Below are 17,438 nucleotides of genomic sequence, written 5' to 3'. Positions count from 1 at the left end.
ATTCGTACAAAATGAATAATTTTGACCCCCCCCCCTCAAAAAAAAAAAGAAAAAAAATACTGCATATTTTTTAGTCTTGAAAATAATAATCGGTAGGTTTGAAAATGCATTTCCAATTCTGTCATTAATAAAAAAAAAAAAAAAAAGAAAAAATCACGGTTATGTTTTAATTATAATCAAAGTTAAAGTCTGTGATGTTCTATATCCCATAGATACAACTAGAGTTAAACGAATAATAGTTAGTAATTGTTAATTTCGTTGTTTACTTGAAAATTTCAAATTTTTTCCTTGTTTCCTGAACAATAGATTACGATAAGAAATGGAACGAAATGAAAAAAAAGAAAAAAAAAAAGAAAAAGAAAGAGAAAAAAGAATTAAACAAATAAATAAATTCATCGGAATTTACTTAAGTGTTAAAACAAAGTCGTGTCTCGTCGTAACGATCTTAATTCAGCGCCCGAAGCGGTAACAGAATCGTGAGGGACAATTAACGGGTTGTTCAAAGTTGTCACGACAAACGTCGTTCCGATTCGTTACGGAATAGATAGGTAACTACGGGTTTAAAAGAGAGACGTTCAGTCGTGAATCGACCATTGAATGGTTTAGATCGTTTTCCTTATATTTCTTTACCGTATATGAATCAGGTACAGTTATTACTGATAAGTAGAAACTGTTCATTTCCTTGGAGTATTTTAGTAGTTCTCTTTCTCTTTATCTCTCTCTCTCTCTCTTTCTCTCCCTCTCTCTCTTTCTCTTTATCTCTATCTCTATGTTCTTCTCTCTTTCATTTTTTCCTCGATGACCTATTACGACTCTACGTAATCTTTAGCGTCGTTAAGTGGTTGCAAGGCGCACAGTGCCAACAAGATCGTGAAAAAAGAGATAGAGAGAGAGAGAGAGAGAGAGAGAGAGAGAGACTTCATTTCGTATCAAAAGGGAAACTTACCTATGTACTTTCGAACGTCTCGACATGTTTGCGCCAAGGTAGGAAGGTTGCTTTTAATGCAATCGTGCACAGAGCGAATTCGTTGGAATCGCTTGGCTCATTCGCGACTTTAGCTTTTGAGTGATAGAAAGAGAAAGAGAAAGAGAGGGGGGAACATAAGTATGTATGTATGTATGTATGTATGTATGTATGTGTGTATATATATATATACATAGAAACACGTTTCGACCGTTCGAAATTCCAACGCGTCCGATGAAATTCGTTCGGCTTACTACGGAACTTCGTTTGAAAGTGTATTAAGCGGACAAGAGAATGTTCTTCCTATACGTATCTCTTAATACACTATATACGCAGTATTACGAGAGTAAATGCGGTTAAATGTATCTTTCGATCACCGGACGCATTGCTCTCGTAATGTTATTGTAAAAATCGTATAACCGGTTGATCTTTTTTTTTTTCTTCTTTTTTCTTTTTTTCTTTTTTTTTTTTTTTTTTGTACCACCAGTGAACGTATTCGCGTAATAATTTTAAGAATATTTAATATTTAACCCCTTATCGGTCGTTAGCTTTTCATACGTGATTCTCACTAGATTGTTTCTTGTTTCGATCAATATGCGAAACATTTTCAGTATTATAAGAATAACATTTTTGTTAGAAATTATTTATTTTTTGAAGGTATATTATAAATATATGAGTTTTAAATAATTATTTATATGTTTTTAACGTATGATATTTTTTGAAACAATCTCCAACATGAAGGAACGGTTTTCTGTTGCACGTTTCACAGAAGAATACTGTTATTTTTCTTCCTCCAGGCAAAGGAACTAATGTCCGATAATTTACTCAACAAATGTACATATATATATATATATAATATTTATAAAATTATACATTTATTTAAATTATATTAAATTAATTTATTTATTTTATAAATATAATTTTTTTTTTTTTTTTTTAATACGTACAACTTCATACATAAATCTTTAATTTTGTGATTGTGAGAATGCAAGTACGGAGTGCAATACGTGTCCAGTGTCTATTGTCATTTCTCGTATTTATTCTATGCATTTGATATCGCATTCATAATTCAAATAGAACTATAACAAATCGATGTTTAATTGTACGCGTCATTATTCCTCGCATAACAATTGAATTTATATTTAAAACATTTCAAATCAAACAAAATGTTTTGTTTCGTTGAATAATAATATATTTAGGAATGGTATTGAACGTGAACAAATATTTCACTGCATATATGTATTTTTTTAATCATCATCATCATCATCGTTATTATTATTATTATTATTATTATCATCATCATCATCATTATTACTATTATATATAAAATATAAAACTCCTAATCAGATTATAAGTAATGCTGTAATTATTAATAATATATACGAGAAATTACACGGTTGTGACGATTTTTCTCTAATTAAAAAAAGGAAAAAAAAAGTATAATCTTCTGATTTAATGTTTTACGAAGATAGTAGAAAAGTTGTTAGAAAAAAATAAATAAATAAATAAAAAATAAGTAAATATATAAAAGAAAATAAAAAAAAAAAAAAAAAAAAAAAAAGAAGATAAAAGTTCACGCGTATCGTACATTTGAGTCGGTAGCATTCCCTCGGGTATAACGTTAAACACCGTTGCGTTTTAAAAGAGACACGCTCCGTTGCACCCTCCACGCGAACCTCGTCGACGCCTTTTTCTTCTTTTTCTTTTCTTCTTCTTCATCTTCTTCTTTTTCTCTTCTTTTTCTTTTTCTTCTTTTTCTTCTTCTTCTTTATCTTCGACGCGAGAATTCGTTCGTCTTTGTAAGTCTAATCGACATTAATTAAGGACATTCGAAGGAGTTCCTTTTTGAGCAAACGATGCTATCCAAGGTAATTTTGTTTATGAGAATAACGGTATTCTACTCGTACGAAATCCTTTTAGTTTTTGAAAAGAAAACGACAAATAATAAAACAGGATCATAAAAAAAAGAAAAAAAATAGGAGGGGAAGGATATTATGAACGACTTTGATCCGGTTTGCATAATCACCATTGGACGTGACTTTTAATCGATCTCTCGTGGCACCCTTAATATTCGTTCGTCGTTAACCTTGACCCATCTGATTCCAAGGCTAATTCGATCGAGCCTCATGAAATAACGTTCCGGTTTATCGAGGGTCCGTTCCTCGTCTTTCGAATCGACAATTAAAATGGGGAGGGTGGGTGGCGGAGAGGGTGAGAGCGGGGGTGGAGGACTTAATTGCAAAATATTTTAAATTGATTTATTAAACAGAAGAAAGTCTCGTTAGAACGTTGTATGAATAATTTTTCTCTTATGCTTTGATCTTAATTCGACCTTTACTCGATCCTTTTGTCTCGAACAGTTGTCCCTCTTCTTTCTTTTAAAATGATTTACGTAAATAAAGATTTTCTTTTCTTTTCTTTTCTTTCTTTTCTTTCTTTTTCTCTTTTTCTTTTTCTTTTTTTTCTTCGGGATGGGATTTTATTAAGTAAAAATTCTTCTAACTCGTTACGTTTCTCAAATTGGAAGACTCATTTCGAATGTAGTATACATAATAATAATGTGAAAATAATCGTTTGACGAGGACCAAACGAAGATAATTTAGTTGCCGTTCGGGTGTAAATGAGTTTTGAAGAGAACGCTTCGATAAACAATTTTAATAACGTCCCATGTATTTTTAAGGATAGCAAAGTAAAAAAGAAAAGAGAGAGAGAGAGAGAGAGAGAGAGAGAATTTGAAAGTGTAATACACTTTACTTTATACTTACAGAATATCCATAACGCGTCGCATCAACGACGGTACTCTCGAAGAGAGACTGAAAATTTGTCGTTCTCTTTACGCTCCGAATATTTCAAACCCCTTTCTTCTGTCACCCCAAGTATTCCGTTCATCCATTTTCTCCGCTTTACGAATCCGCACATCGTCGTCGTCGTCGTCGTCGTCGTCGTCGTCGTCGTCGTCGTCATCATCGTCGGAACATCCTGCTACTTTCCTTTACCATGTAAAGTGAAGAAAGATACGTATGAAAAATTACAACGAATCTTTTTGAACCTTTAAGAATCCAAAGAAATTAAACTTATACATGTAATCGGTATTCATGAGAACAATAAATTGACTTACAATTATAGTTGTAAAATAAAACTAGATAAGGAAACTCTTAAAAATAAAACTAGATAAGGAAAGAGATAGGAAGATAGCAAAGTAAATCAAAATTCAAGCCATTTTCGTCTTCGTTTCAGAAAAAAAAAAAAAAAATAGAGAGACAACTTTTCTCCGCGTTTTCTAATTGTCTAATTTATCCTTTTGGGAAGAAACAAACAAACGAAGAAAAAAAAATAATAAATAAACAAAGAAAGTCGCGAAAAGTCGCGCTTAATTTTCTTTTCACTATTAGCAACAAGTCCTATTTTTTTTCTTCTACTTTTTTTTTTTTTTTTTCTTCTTCTTCATTTGTTTGTAAGAATAGTTCCTAAAGAGACAAATGCTAACCTACATAGTTCCCAGGGAAAGTTTTATATATATATATATATATATATATATGCATATCTATCTAGCGATATTCGTTCTCCATGAGAATCTACTCTTAAGGATGAAGAGAAGTAAAGGGAGAGAAAGGGGAGTTAGGAACAACAAAGAAGAAGAAAAGAAAAAAAAAAGAAGAAGAAGAAGAAGAAAGAAGAGAATGGGTTACACTCGAGCGCATCTGTGTTTAAGACGAGAAGAAGGGTCAGAGGAGAAGCTTTGAATCCGGATCGATACTGGGCTTCCTCAGTCAAAAGGGATGGTTCTTTTGTATTCCGAAAATCAACGTCGAAATATCTCTTTCTCTCTCTTTCTCTTTTTTTTTCAAGAGAGAGAGAGAGAGAGAAAGAAACTCACTCACTCTCGAAGAATTCCTGTACTCATGACAATTCGTACACGAATAGTAGAAGCGTCTCTCTCCATTATCATCGTCCATCGTCCATCATCTCTCTCTCTTTCACTCTCTCTCTCTCTCTCTCTCTCTCTCTCTTTCTTTCTCTCTCTTTATTTCTTTGGTTCGTCCTTCAAAGTAGGTTAACGACTCGAATGGTGCAAAATTGAACAAGATGTAGCGTAATATTCCAAGATTGTTATTACGTGGCCTAATTAAACGCGAAGCATGCCAATATTACAAGCGTAAAGGAGAATTATAATCGTACTCGCGTGCAGATATACGTTTCTAGAGCAGATAATAATAACGGGTTTTGGCGATACATTTATTTTAATTGATCAGATTAGAAGAGGCATTAAAGGCACGTACGTCTAGTAAATAAGTGGATTATATGAAACGTTAAACAAGAATCTATTTGAAAGTCCTTTTTTTTTTTTTTTTTTTTTTTTCTCCTGAGATTTTCATTTCTTTTATAATCGCGAGAATTTTACGAATGTCAATTGACATTTGAAAATTTGAAAAGAATATAAAAATTGCACGGTCTATGGGATACGAGCCAATTTTTGTTAAATCTTCTCGTCAACTCGAGGGATTATTAATATTTTAGTCTAAACTATTTCTATTGTACTTTTTTTTTTTTTTCTTTTTTTCTTTTTTTCTTTTTTTCTTTTTTTACGAACATCGATGTAAAAACAAGCGAACTATTCTTTACATTTATGTCAATCCATGACTACCGGAGTATATTTCACTGTCCTAGATATCTCGTATCAAGTATATCATTGATTATCGAAGAATCGTTGTTTACAATCGCGAACGATTTTTCAAATATCCCGCCAGATATCTACGCGCATGTACGTATATGTACATACGTATATGTGTGTATGTACGTGTGTATGCATGCGTGTGCGTGTATATCTCCTTTATTAGAGATCAAGAATTTTTTTCGAAAATTCTTTCCTTTTTCAGTTCTCAAATTCAAAATAAACGGACTGTTTTTCAATATGAAAATTTCGAAGTATGTATTTATCTTGAAATCTCTTTGCTTTTCCATGAAACGAGAAATAGTCGGACAAATGCGTTTATTGAAAGTCGGTTTCCGTATACCGGAATATATCGAGGCCGAGTCAACCCAGATTTCGAGTGTAAATTCGCGAACGCAGTTGCTTTCGCCAATAAGTACGGAACAGTCATATCTCATGGATTTGCTGTTATGCTTGCCGTTGGTCCCGACATTTGCGTACGACAGTTCGTCGTTCGACAATGTTTCATTGTCATATGCAGATGTCTGATGGTCTGTGAAATCGTACAGTAGACCAGAAATAATTGTCCCACCCTTTCTCTGCCATTGTTCGAACTAATTGATTTTACTTTCTTGTTTATATAGTTCGTTTGATTACTTCGAGGAACTTTATTTATGTTTTCCAATAACGAATCTTGTGATTGTTATAAACCAACTCTTTCCATCAGAAAAAGTTTTTTTTTTTTTTTTTTTTTTTTTTTTGTAAGTATGAACAATGTAGTCCCATCATTGTAACGATTTTCTCTCTGTGGAATAGCTACAGTCGTTTTACTTGTTTCACTTCTATGGTTTAGACACGATTGTCGCTGTATCATAATTTAACGTTAATATAGGTATAATTTTGAAAATAATTGAAATAATTTATTTATTTGAAATTTTACGTAAATTATATTCACGTTTAACTTGAAGTATTTTTGTAAGATTTCAATTAAATCGGTTCTAATATATCGTTCAGTTTTTAATGTTAAATGTTTATTCGAACATGATGTCTACAATTAAAGAAATTGATATTTAAAAGATTTTTCAAACGATCACTACGAAATTTTATGCTAAAATTTTTTCGATGGAATACACGAACCGTATGTAATATTTTGTTATATTAATTTCAACGATCTTATAATTGACAAACAAAAATGGTTTATGCACGTTTACACGGTTTATAAAATGTCGTAATTCGTGCGAAATTTCAAAGAGAATAAAAAAAAAAAAATTCTATTTCTATCTTATCTAAAGCAGATATCGAGATAATCGTTTTTCGTGATTATTAATTTAACGCGTTGAATTAATTCCTTAAGCAGAATTAAATATTATTTTTCTGTTCGCATCTAATGAAGCAATTATCGTTTCAATTAAATCGTGATTGACTCAACTGCATCAAAGCTATGATTTATACTGTTGGCCGTTGTGTTTCGGTTAAAACAATCTCGTTCAAGAAGAATTTTGCTAAAGCACTAGAGTAACATCTTAATAGGTGTCTTACATCTTCTTGAGGTGGTTCTCCAGTCTCTTGACCCGAAGCAAACGGTTCAAAGACTTACCATTAGACCTAGAAGATGTCTTATAAAGACGCAAGATAGTACATGAACGTGCAACGACCTGAAAAGCTTGTTGACGCAAAAAAAAAAAAAAAGCTCATTTCCTTGGACAATCGTGGCTTCAAAACTCTTTTTGATGAACCTTGGACAAGTAGAGCATATTTGAAGAAAGAAAGAAAAACCAGCCTGGAACGACGTATCAAGAAACCCGATTGTGAACGAACGAATTAAATAAAAATAAGAGCTTTCTTTTTTCTTTTTTTGTTTTTTTTTTCTTTTTTTATTTTTTTTTTTCCTTTTTTTCTTTTTTTAAGATAAAAATCGATCAAAGGAGAATTTATCAATTTAAAATTTATTTTACATTCGTTTCCCTCTCGTATATAAGATGTGCGAATATAACAATTTTATTTGGGTTAATTAAGATTCGTCAACATTGATAAATCCGAGCACGTCGGTAAATAATTTCGAATATAGGACGAAAACGACAGTAATGTGTATATAACCTTGGCACGATAAAGGAGAATTACCGTCTATATATGTTACGTACGCGTGTAAATTATTTTAGAGTCCCTCGTTCGATTTAACAATTTCTTCCAAAGCGAAAATACAACGATGTTTTCCTTTCCTAACTTGGCATGGCGTTTCATTTAAGGAATATCTGTTCCCTTTTAACCAGGCCAACTTCTCAGCATTGTTCCGTTGAGTATTAGCCCTGGCACAATTTCCTATCGAGAGAAAGATTTCAAATCTCCTTCCATGTCGATGTCCGTCTTCGAAGGCTCGATAAATCGTCGAAGAACATAAAATTTTAATATTTTATCGATTAGACAATAACTGATCGAATTATTATTATTTTTTTTAAATCCCTTTTGATACTTCTTCGAAATGGGGGTGGGAGTGGTAGTGGGAGTGGACAAGAAGAGGGATACGGGGAAGAGGAAGCGCGCATAAATTCTTTTCAATTTGTCGAAGATAATTATAACATGAATTCTTTACCATTATCCTACTTATCGTTCTGTGTTACAGTGAGAGAGAATATTTGTGTGAAACGTCGACAAATAATCGACCGTTGAAATTAGTAAAGTTTCTTTATTTTGTTTTTTGTTTTTTTTTGTTTTTTTTTACCTAATCAGTAAAGCGAAGATATCTATTCGACTTAATTCTTTGAGGCACACGATTTTAGAGAAAATAAAAACTCAGGTTGTACAAAATTTTGTTTGTTATAAAAAAAAAAAAAGAAAAATTGAAAAAAAAAGTTCGTCAAAATTTTCTTTTTTTCCCTTTTTTTTTTAGTAACTTCAATTTTTCCAGATAGATTAAAATATGTCCCGGTATGCATAAAAAGCTGAGCAAAAGGTGGGACAATTTTTAATCCACTTAATCTTAAAAAGTTAAAGAAAATCAAGATAATCGTTAACAGATAGAAATATTTGAAATCATTATCATTAATTTTATAATCATTCGTTAAAAATTGATATCACGATACGTTCACGTTTATAGTATCGTATAAAAGAAAAATGAAAGAACAAAGTTATGTTCGAAGGTCGAATGAACTCGCTCACGAGTCATTTTCGTTGTATCAATATCTACGTACGTGTATATAACTTACTTATATAATATAATTCCCAAGAACATAATTAGCTATAAAGGGATATAAAAATAACTTGTTTATATTAAATACATCGTACATTGTCCGCTTTAGTTACAAATCAATGTACTCACTCCACCTTTCTACTCGCAGAATGTCTCTTCTATTACTGTGACGTTAGTCATGTTTATTTACGACACCCTTTATCTTATCAACGACATGACCTCTCTCTTTCTCGTTCACGTGTACAGACACACATAAACACAGACACACACACATGTATATACAGATAGTTATACAATACACGTATGCGCGCGCATCATTACTCGATCCAGAATGATTTAAGGCTTATCAGAGAATAGTCAACGTGATGTCACCGTTAACAAGATATTTAGAAAAATGCAAACAATCAAAAAACGCTGCTGTATTTAACGTTCCGCAAACTTTAATACCAGCGATTTGTTATCAATCGACATGACTGATATCTCATTCCTTTTTTCTCTCTCTCTCTCTCTCTCCCTCTCCCTCTCTCTATCTCTTTGTCTCTCTTTTTCTCTCTTTATGTTTTTCCTTTTTTTTTTTCTTTTTTTTTTTTTTTCTTTTTTTTTTCTCTCCCCCATTACATGTCTCCGTTATTAACATAATTCATTGGTCAACAAGTAACCTTTTTCAATATATCGCCGAACGATTTGTAAAAATTCATTTATGTCAATATTAGCCTAAAAATCTACATTCGTTTTGAAATAATTAAGGAATAATGTCATATGACGCTATCGCTTATCATTATTTTGCCGATAATTTGCGATAAGTTTTCATAGAAACGAATGATGATCGCGAAGGAAAGAAGGAAAGAGTAAAAAAACAAAAAAAAAAAAAAGAAAAAGAAAAAGAAAAAAAAGAAAAGAAAAAGGTAAAATAAAGTTAATCCAACTTGTATCGGCGAGTCACGGCGCCAAACGAGATTGTTCTTTTGCTTGTATGTACACATAATGTATATGTATATAGATATACGTAAACGTACGATAGCCAATTCTGAGTTTATCCTGCCGGCCGGTGGAACGACATTCCACGATCGAGATCGAGCTCTCCGTTCATTCCTAGGACATTGAAAGGCGTGACGGAAAGAATCGTCATCGTCGTTGAGAGTTGCCTATTCCCTACTTTGAGTGTTAGTTTTGAGTGAATTGGCTTGGGTGTATTCGTTTTATCGTTTTAAAGAAAATTAAATAATAATAATAATAAAAAAAAAAAAAAAAAAAAAAAAAAAAGAAAAAGAACAAGAATCAATTGTTACGTTCTATAAATAACATTTCTCTCTCTCTCTGTCTCTCTCCCTCTCTCTCTCTCTTCTGATTATCGAGAGATAATGACGATCACATATGTGTATATATAAGTACGTAATCGTTATTAAATATATTTTCATTGAAATCAAAAGAGAAAACTAAGTGTTAATTATAAGCGATAATGAATATAATGACAACATAGGGGTTTAAGGGAGAAAAAAAGAAAAGGAAACAGTTGACCTAACCGGAATTTCCGGAGAACAAAAATCGAAATCCTTGATCCGACCTTCTTCTGAAAGAGTTGATTGTTGCTCATCTTCCGGCCTGCACGACGACATTCCACAACGACTCATACCCAGGACCGTTTCTCGTCTATTTCTTCTCCTCCTCCTCCTTCTCCTCTTCCTGTTTCTACTACTTTTATCGTTTCGTTCACCGACGAGGACAATCGTTAGTTCCATTTCGCGTCTCCAACACAGCACGCTAATTAGTTTTTTAAGTAGTTCATCCAACACTACGGCTAGCCATTTCCTTTTATTTCTTTTCTTTTTTCTTTTTCTTCTTTTTATCTTTTTATCTTTTTATCTTTTGCTTCTTTTTTTTTCTTTTTTTTTTTTTTTTTGCCTTCTTTTTTTCCCTTTTTTCTTGTCTGGAAATTATCAAGCAACTTCTCGCGTATAAATCTCAAACAGGTCATTGAACATTTTAGCTTTAAAGGTTTATTATTGGATCGATGATTAGTCCAACAGTGTCGTTCCTTTCTATCGTCGATATCAAGTCTAACTATGTAACATTATGTAACGTTTTTAACAACAAATATACAAGAAAGAAAAATAAAGAAAAATGTTAATTCCTCTTTAACGATTATTACATCTTTCCTACGATTATTTTGACTTTTAACAATTGATTCATTTTGCATTTATCGTTTGCATCGATAGCGAATATAATACCTGTATATCTATGTTGTTCACCAAGGATACCATTTAATTAAATCGTCGCACGGTCATTAAAAGAAGTGATTAACAAAGTTTTGTATAGAATAAAATTAGCGTACAACAACAATATGCGTCATCGTGTTGTACAATGAATTTTTTTTTCTGTGTGAAACATCAACATTTTATGCAAATAAATGGAATACTGATAATCCAAGTTCTTTTACTATACCGTCATTGCAAGCATGATTTCCATCTTAGAACGTAGTTCTTTAATGATATTAGTTGATAAGATAAACATGACGTATGTATATGTTAAATAAAAAAGAGAAAATATTGAATTTAAATTGAATTAAAAATAAATATAAATTTTATTATTTTTCTCGTGAAAATATTACGATTGTATTTTTTTATTACGTTTAAATGAATATCTAGATCGTTCTGACGATGAGAACGACGAATGAGAACCACTGGCTTTAAAGGACCACGATCCAACGTTCATTATCTCTTACGTATCACGCGCGTAATAGCTTGTCGGCTGCTTATGAAAATATTTGATCGATTCAGCTCCTACTAACGTCGGAAAAATTTCGATCAGAGTTTCGAACAAATTTAAGAGGTTCGACGATTTACGAAGATCGATCTTTTAATTGATCTATATTTTATTTATCTTTTGTCTTCTCATTTTCTTTCAAATCTAAATATAATTAAATTGACATCATATATTAACACATCTATAATATATATATATATATATATATATATATATATATATATATAATACACACATACACACACAGAGAGAGAGGTACCAAAGAGGTCAAAGCACCCTGCTAGCAATTTCAAGAGGAGTGATTAAAGCATATTAAACAGCAGTAGAGCTATCGAAGTGTTAAATTATCTCCATAATTCGATGAGTTCATTAATTAGGTCAACAGGTTACCATCGTCATCAAATTACTCGTCTTCGCATTCTTCTTTGACCAATATATATATATACACGCACATACACATACACATTCTTCTTTTCTTTTTTCTTCTCGATTTGTATGACAAATTCATATATATATATGAATAAGTATATATATATACTTTCTTCTTTTCTTTTCTCTTCTCAATTTGTGTGACAAATTCAAAAAGATGGAATATTACTATGTATTTTCAATATAAAAAGAAGAACTCTCTTTTTTTTTCTTTTTTTTTTTTTTTTTTTTTTTTGCAGTAGGAAAAAAGAGAGAGAAATACGATGAGTAAGTCGGATTTTATGATAAAAGATCGATGAAGTAGAGCAAATACGAGGTCAAACAACGAGGCGATAGTTTAGTTTCAATTACCCTATCTTTCACGGAAGTTGAAAGCGGAGAATCGAGGGAATAATCTTTCAATTTCTTTTCCTTATTTCTTCTTTCTTTTTCTATTTCTACTTCTTCTACTTCTACTACTACTACTACTACTACTACTTCTTCTTCTTCTTCTTTTTCTTCTTCTTCTTCTTCTTCTTCCAATACTCAAAAGTATCCTATAATCCATGGAACGGCGAACATTGAATTCTTAAATTTCATTCTCTTACACACTCTCGTAAAAGGCTCTTTTACTTAACGTATAATATAGTCGTTCAATTGGCAAAGAGCAAAGGAATTTCAAAAGATAGAATAAAAATTTCCTTCGGCCAATAGAATTCATTTAATATAGAATCGTCTGATAGTATCATTCTTTATCTATTTTAATGAATATATCTCATTGATATAGAAAGCATAAACAAACGTATATAAGTAATACGATAGAAGAAACATAATTTGCATAGAAAAGAAAAAGATATGATCGAGAATGTATCTTGAAAAGTTATCGAACGTAATCGTCTATTTTGACTTGATTGATCATCGTATATATAATGTCATACGTGCATGACTTCGTAACAATAAACAAAATTATAATTTTATATCATTTGATTTCTCAATCACACGGATTCATTGTAGCATACATCGTACGTAAATAATATATATATATATATATATATATATATATATATATATTTTATTATTACGTTGCATTATTTTGTATTTGTTTGAAAAACATTCATCACATAAACGAGTTATAAATTTTTGTAACGTTAAAATAAAAAGCGTTGATTCTTTGATGAAAGAAAAAGAGTGGGAGAAGGGGGGGGTGGAGGGGAGAGACTACTCGGATTTATAATGGCTTCGCAAATCGGGCCAATCGATGATCCAGACCAACTCATAATCCAATTACGTCGACTCTAGTCAACTTGAATATGTACGATACATTAGTAGAAATAGACATGACGTTCATCTTCGATCTTTCGAGTAACGTTTCCTCCGTATTACATTTAATACGCTATTCGATAAATCAGAGAGAGAGAGAGAGAGAAATGTTTACATGTTACATTAATTATATTAATCGATAATATACGTTTATTATAAATAAACATGATTCGTTTAAGTTAAATAAAAATTATGAATAAACATTGAAATAATGTTCTCCGTGATATAAGGGAATGATTGATAAAAAAGAAAAAAAAATTTCTGTTTCAGCTGAGAGGAATTTCTCGATTTAGATTAGGATGTCACACCACAGCGACGATAACATGCTTATAGCAACGTCCGATTCTTTCTGGGAGCCGGGCAATTACAAAAGAACGACTAAAAGGATCGAGGATGGTCACAAGCTATGCGATAGTTTAATAGCATTGGTTCAGGAAAGAGCGGAAATTGAAAAAAGTTACGCGAAGGCGTTGAAGAATTGGTCAAAAAATTGGAACGACAAGATTGAAAAGGGCCCAGAATATGGGACCACTGAAGCTGCGTGGAAGGGTGTACTGGTCGAATCCGATAGGTTGTGCGACCTTCATCTTAGGGTTAAGGAGAACCTTTGCAACGATATTATTCAACAAGTGAAGACATGGCAAAAGGATACCTATCACAAGGTAAGAAGAACAATTATAACACAAATATAACGAATCTGATACAAAGAAAATATTGTTTTTCACGATGAAAATTTATCATCTATTTTGACCTTCCCTTTTTTTTTTTTTTTTTTTTTTTTTTCCTAACGATCGATAATGGATTTTACGATCGACGAAGGGTAACAAAAGTTACAGGTGATTTATTTTCGTATAGGTATGCGTTATTATTCGTAATATCTCGCCGATGTTGTATTGCAGTCGATGATGACCCTCAAAGAGCGGAAGGAAATGGAAGATGCTTTTAAAAAAGCGCAAAAGCCCTGGGCGAAACTATTACAGAAAGTCGAGAAAGCCAAAGCGGAATATCACAACAGCTGCAAAACTGAACGAACTGCGGCTAATATGGAGAGGAACGCTTCCGCTGATAGTTCTCTTTCACCCGATCAGGTAATATTTCCTCATTATTATTACATACATATATTCGTTCTTATCTTTTACTATACTCGCGTCACGACGATCAACTATTCACATCAACGTGTTATCTATTTTAGTAGAGTTATCACATGCATATGTAATTTTTCTTCGACGTATAATATACAACCGTAACCCATGTCCGCTTTTAAAGGAAACGAAGAATCTAGGCCGTCGATGAACGGGCTTGATGAATCGATATGATTAATTATTTCGTTTGTAATATCGTTCGTTCAATGATAAAAATACGAAAAGAAAGAAAAGAAAAAAAATAAATAAATAGCAATCGTCGAAGGATATAATTGATATTAATTGTCAATTAATTATTTTACCGATGTGGGTACCAGTATTGAAATAATACACGATAAACGTGTTATTAAATGAAAATCTTTTTAAAAGCGATCGTGTCCTCTCGGAAATAATATAAGAAACGTACCATAATAATCTTCTTGCATTAGAAAAAAAAAAAAAAAAAAAAAAAGAAAAGAAAAGAAATTGAATAGTTTCAATGACATTTTATAGGGAAAATTAGATGTTAGAATATCCTAGCACTAATTCTACATCACTGTAGATTCCTAAATATGTACGACTATAAATATGTCATTGTAAAGTCTCAATCAATTCTATTTATTTATTACAATTAGATCGTTTAAGTCAATTAAAAATTCTAATGGTGTTTCTTTCAAAATGGATACAAATATTGCCTAGCGTGCATCACAATTATACGCACTCGTGAAAATATGTATATTACAGTAGTAGTTTCGATTGTTCTTTAGCAATAATTATTTTCAGATGGCCCGAGGCTCTGAAAACGTATGTCAAACCCTTTATTAACAGAATTGCATGCAGCCACTGTTGTGTTTTAAAAAAATTTTTGCTGTTAAACGTTTCTGATTGCCTTAAAAAATAATTACAATACAATTGAATCGTTGTATATCCTATTTCATTAGTAATTCCTATAAATTTTGTTGAGAAATTTTTTCTTTTTCTTATTTATTTTTTTTCTTATTTTTTTTTTTTTTTTGCTTTTTTTTCTTATTTTTTTTCCCCCCGAATGAAAGTAGATACTCGAGTGGATTATTTGTCAAAGATATTATCTTTATTTTTTTTCAACGATGACGCGAAGATCGATATGCACTTTTATTTATATACGTTCAGCATGCACAATGTTCCGAATAAAAGAAATAATTCCGTCACCGGTCACATTGCCACATGCAAATTTTCCTGATGATATTTTGAAAGAAATAAAAAAAGAAACTATTTCGTACTACAATCAATAGAAACGATTTATAAATCGTGGACGAAAATAGAAAGTTTTGACACCTTGAAAAAAGCTAACAACGTTTTTAGATGACTGAGTGTGGATGTGGTGCATGGGGCATCAGAATACAAGAGTGCCTTAGGAATTCTAAAATAGGCGACGTTCAGCTTGTATGTATATGATGTTGCATGCGGCATGATTATTAATCCATGTTTCTCTCGTTTTTTCTCATTACAGAAAGCCCTGTTGGTAAGCAATATCGATTCTTGAGATTCCCTTTACTTTAGTAATCCGCTTTGCCAGATTCCTGATCGATTAGAATATCTTCTTTAGTAGTATTTCTATTTAATAGTATTTCCGTGTATTTCTATTTAATCCGATCGAGAAAATGCGGCGTACATGAAAGAAAGGCATTATATATATATATATATATCTTTTTATGCCATTTCTTTCGTTCACTTCTCTTTTTCTGTTGACCTCCATTAAACCTAGATCATAAATACTTGTAATAATCTTTACGTAAATTTGATGATTCCTTCCACATTCTTTTTTCTTTTTTTCTCTTCTTTTCTTTTTCTTTTTTGCTATCGACTTATCATGCACATATCTGTCTCTTCTCTTATCTTGTAAGACAAGACTCTGCTCACTTTATAGCTACATTTGTAATCGCACAAAATATGCACATTCATGAACGTAGTAGTGGTAATTAGTATCGGCTTACTTATTCATATCACTGTTAATTTAATTAGCAATTTCATGGTATATATACGTACGTATATACAACGAGCGATATTTTTTCTTAGATTCGCTGGCTGGCACTCGTAACGATAGTTCGTAAATGTTTAGAAATTCACTGAAATTTTTAAAACGATAACTCGAAAAGACATTTTTACGGCTTTGTTTATGATACAAAGAAGTTGAAAGGTAAAGAATTAGTAGTAGATTGATGAAGATGAGTTGTATTCGCGGAAACATATTATTTGATAAGAATGTAAATTATTATCAAAGAACCAACATACTTCTGCTAAGATCTTTACCTTTGATTTATCTTAAAAGTTATAAAACGTATAAATGATCGACTTTAGTAATAATTATTATGTTTTCTACAGGTAAAGAAAATGCAAGACAGAGTACAGAAGACGAAAGAGGAGGTACAAAAGGCGAAAGAAAAATATGAAGCTGCACTTCAAGAAATTAATCAGTATAATCCAAAATACATGGAGGATATGTCGCAAGTATTTGATAAGTGTCAAGAAATGGAAGCGCAACGACTTCAATTCTTTAAAAAAGTTCTATTTGGTATTCACAAGTGCCTCAATATATCACAGGATCCAGTGTAAGTGTTCTTCATGTTCTTTATTTTCTTTTCTTTTGTTTTTCTTCTTTTTTTTTTTTCTTTTCTTTTCTTTATGAAAATATTATCGCTATGTGTTATTTCTTTCATGATTTGTTTTCTTTTTATTTATTTTCTCCTTTTTTTTTTCTTCTTTTTTTCTTTTAGGCTTCCACAAATATACGAAGAATTCTACCATACTATTAACAATGCAGATCACGAGAAGGATCTTAAATGGTGGTCTAATAATCATGGTGTAAATATGGCTATGAATTGGCCACAATTTGAGGTAATTTATCGATTCTCTATGTATATAAAAGAGACACTAATGCATGCAAATTTCTGCTCGTAATTGGAAATCTGCCATTAGAGAACGCATAGCCGTAGCGTGGGTTTTATATATCACTCTATTACTCTTCTTTATACATATATAATCGTT

General features: G+C 31.6%; 1 protein-coding gene across 4 annotated transcripts in view; it reads left to right on the top strand.

Moving 5' to 3' along the window:
- Synd (protein kinase C and casein kinase substrate in neurons protein Synd) overlaps positions 1-17,438 on the top strand; it is a 47,724-nt gene that overhangs the window by 26,764 nt on the left and 3,522 nt on the right. For 2 of the 4 annotated variants that reach the window (XM_035878131.2, XM_035878129.2), the window contains exons 2-6: positions 13,564-13,955; positions 14,193-14,381; positions 15,198-15,218; positions 16,776-17,002; positions 17,168-17,288. In XM_035878131.2, coding sequence (XP_035734024.1) covers positions 13,593-13,955; positions 14,193-14,381; positions 15,198-15,218; positions 16,776-17,002; positions 17,168-17,288 — 921 coding nt within the window. In that variant the 5' untranslated portion in view covers positions 13,564-13,592. Of the gene's footprint in view, positions 1-13,563; positions 13,956-14,192; positions 14,382-15,197; positions 15,219-16,775; positions 17,003-17,167; positions 17,289-17,438 lie in introns of those variants that run through there. The other 2 variants (XM_035878130.2, XM_085655801.1) reach the window with 2 other exon arrangements.

The sequence above is a fragment of the Vespa mandarinia genome, chromosome 3 (assembly GCF_050613455.1).
Source record: "Vespa mandarinia isolate Hongniang chromosome 3, ASM5061345v1, whole genome shotgun sequence".
Classification (NCBI taxonomy): domain Eukaryota; kingdom Metazoa; phylum Arthropoda; class Insecta; order Hymenoptera; family Vespidae; genus Vespa; species Vespa mandarinia.
Note: the sequence above shows the minus strand (reverse complement) of the source record. Positions and strands in the feature narration are given on the sequence as shown.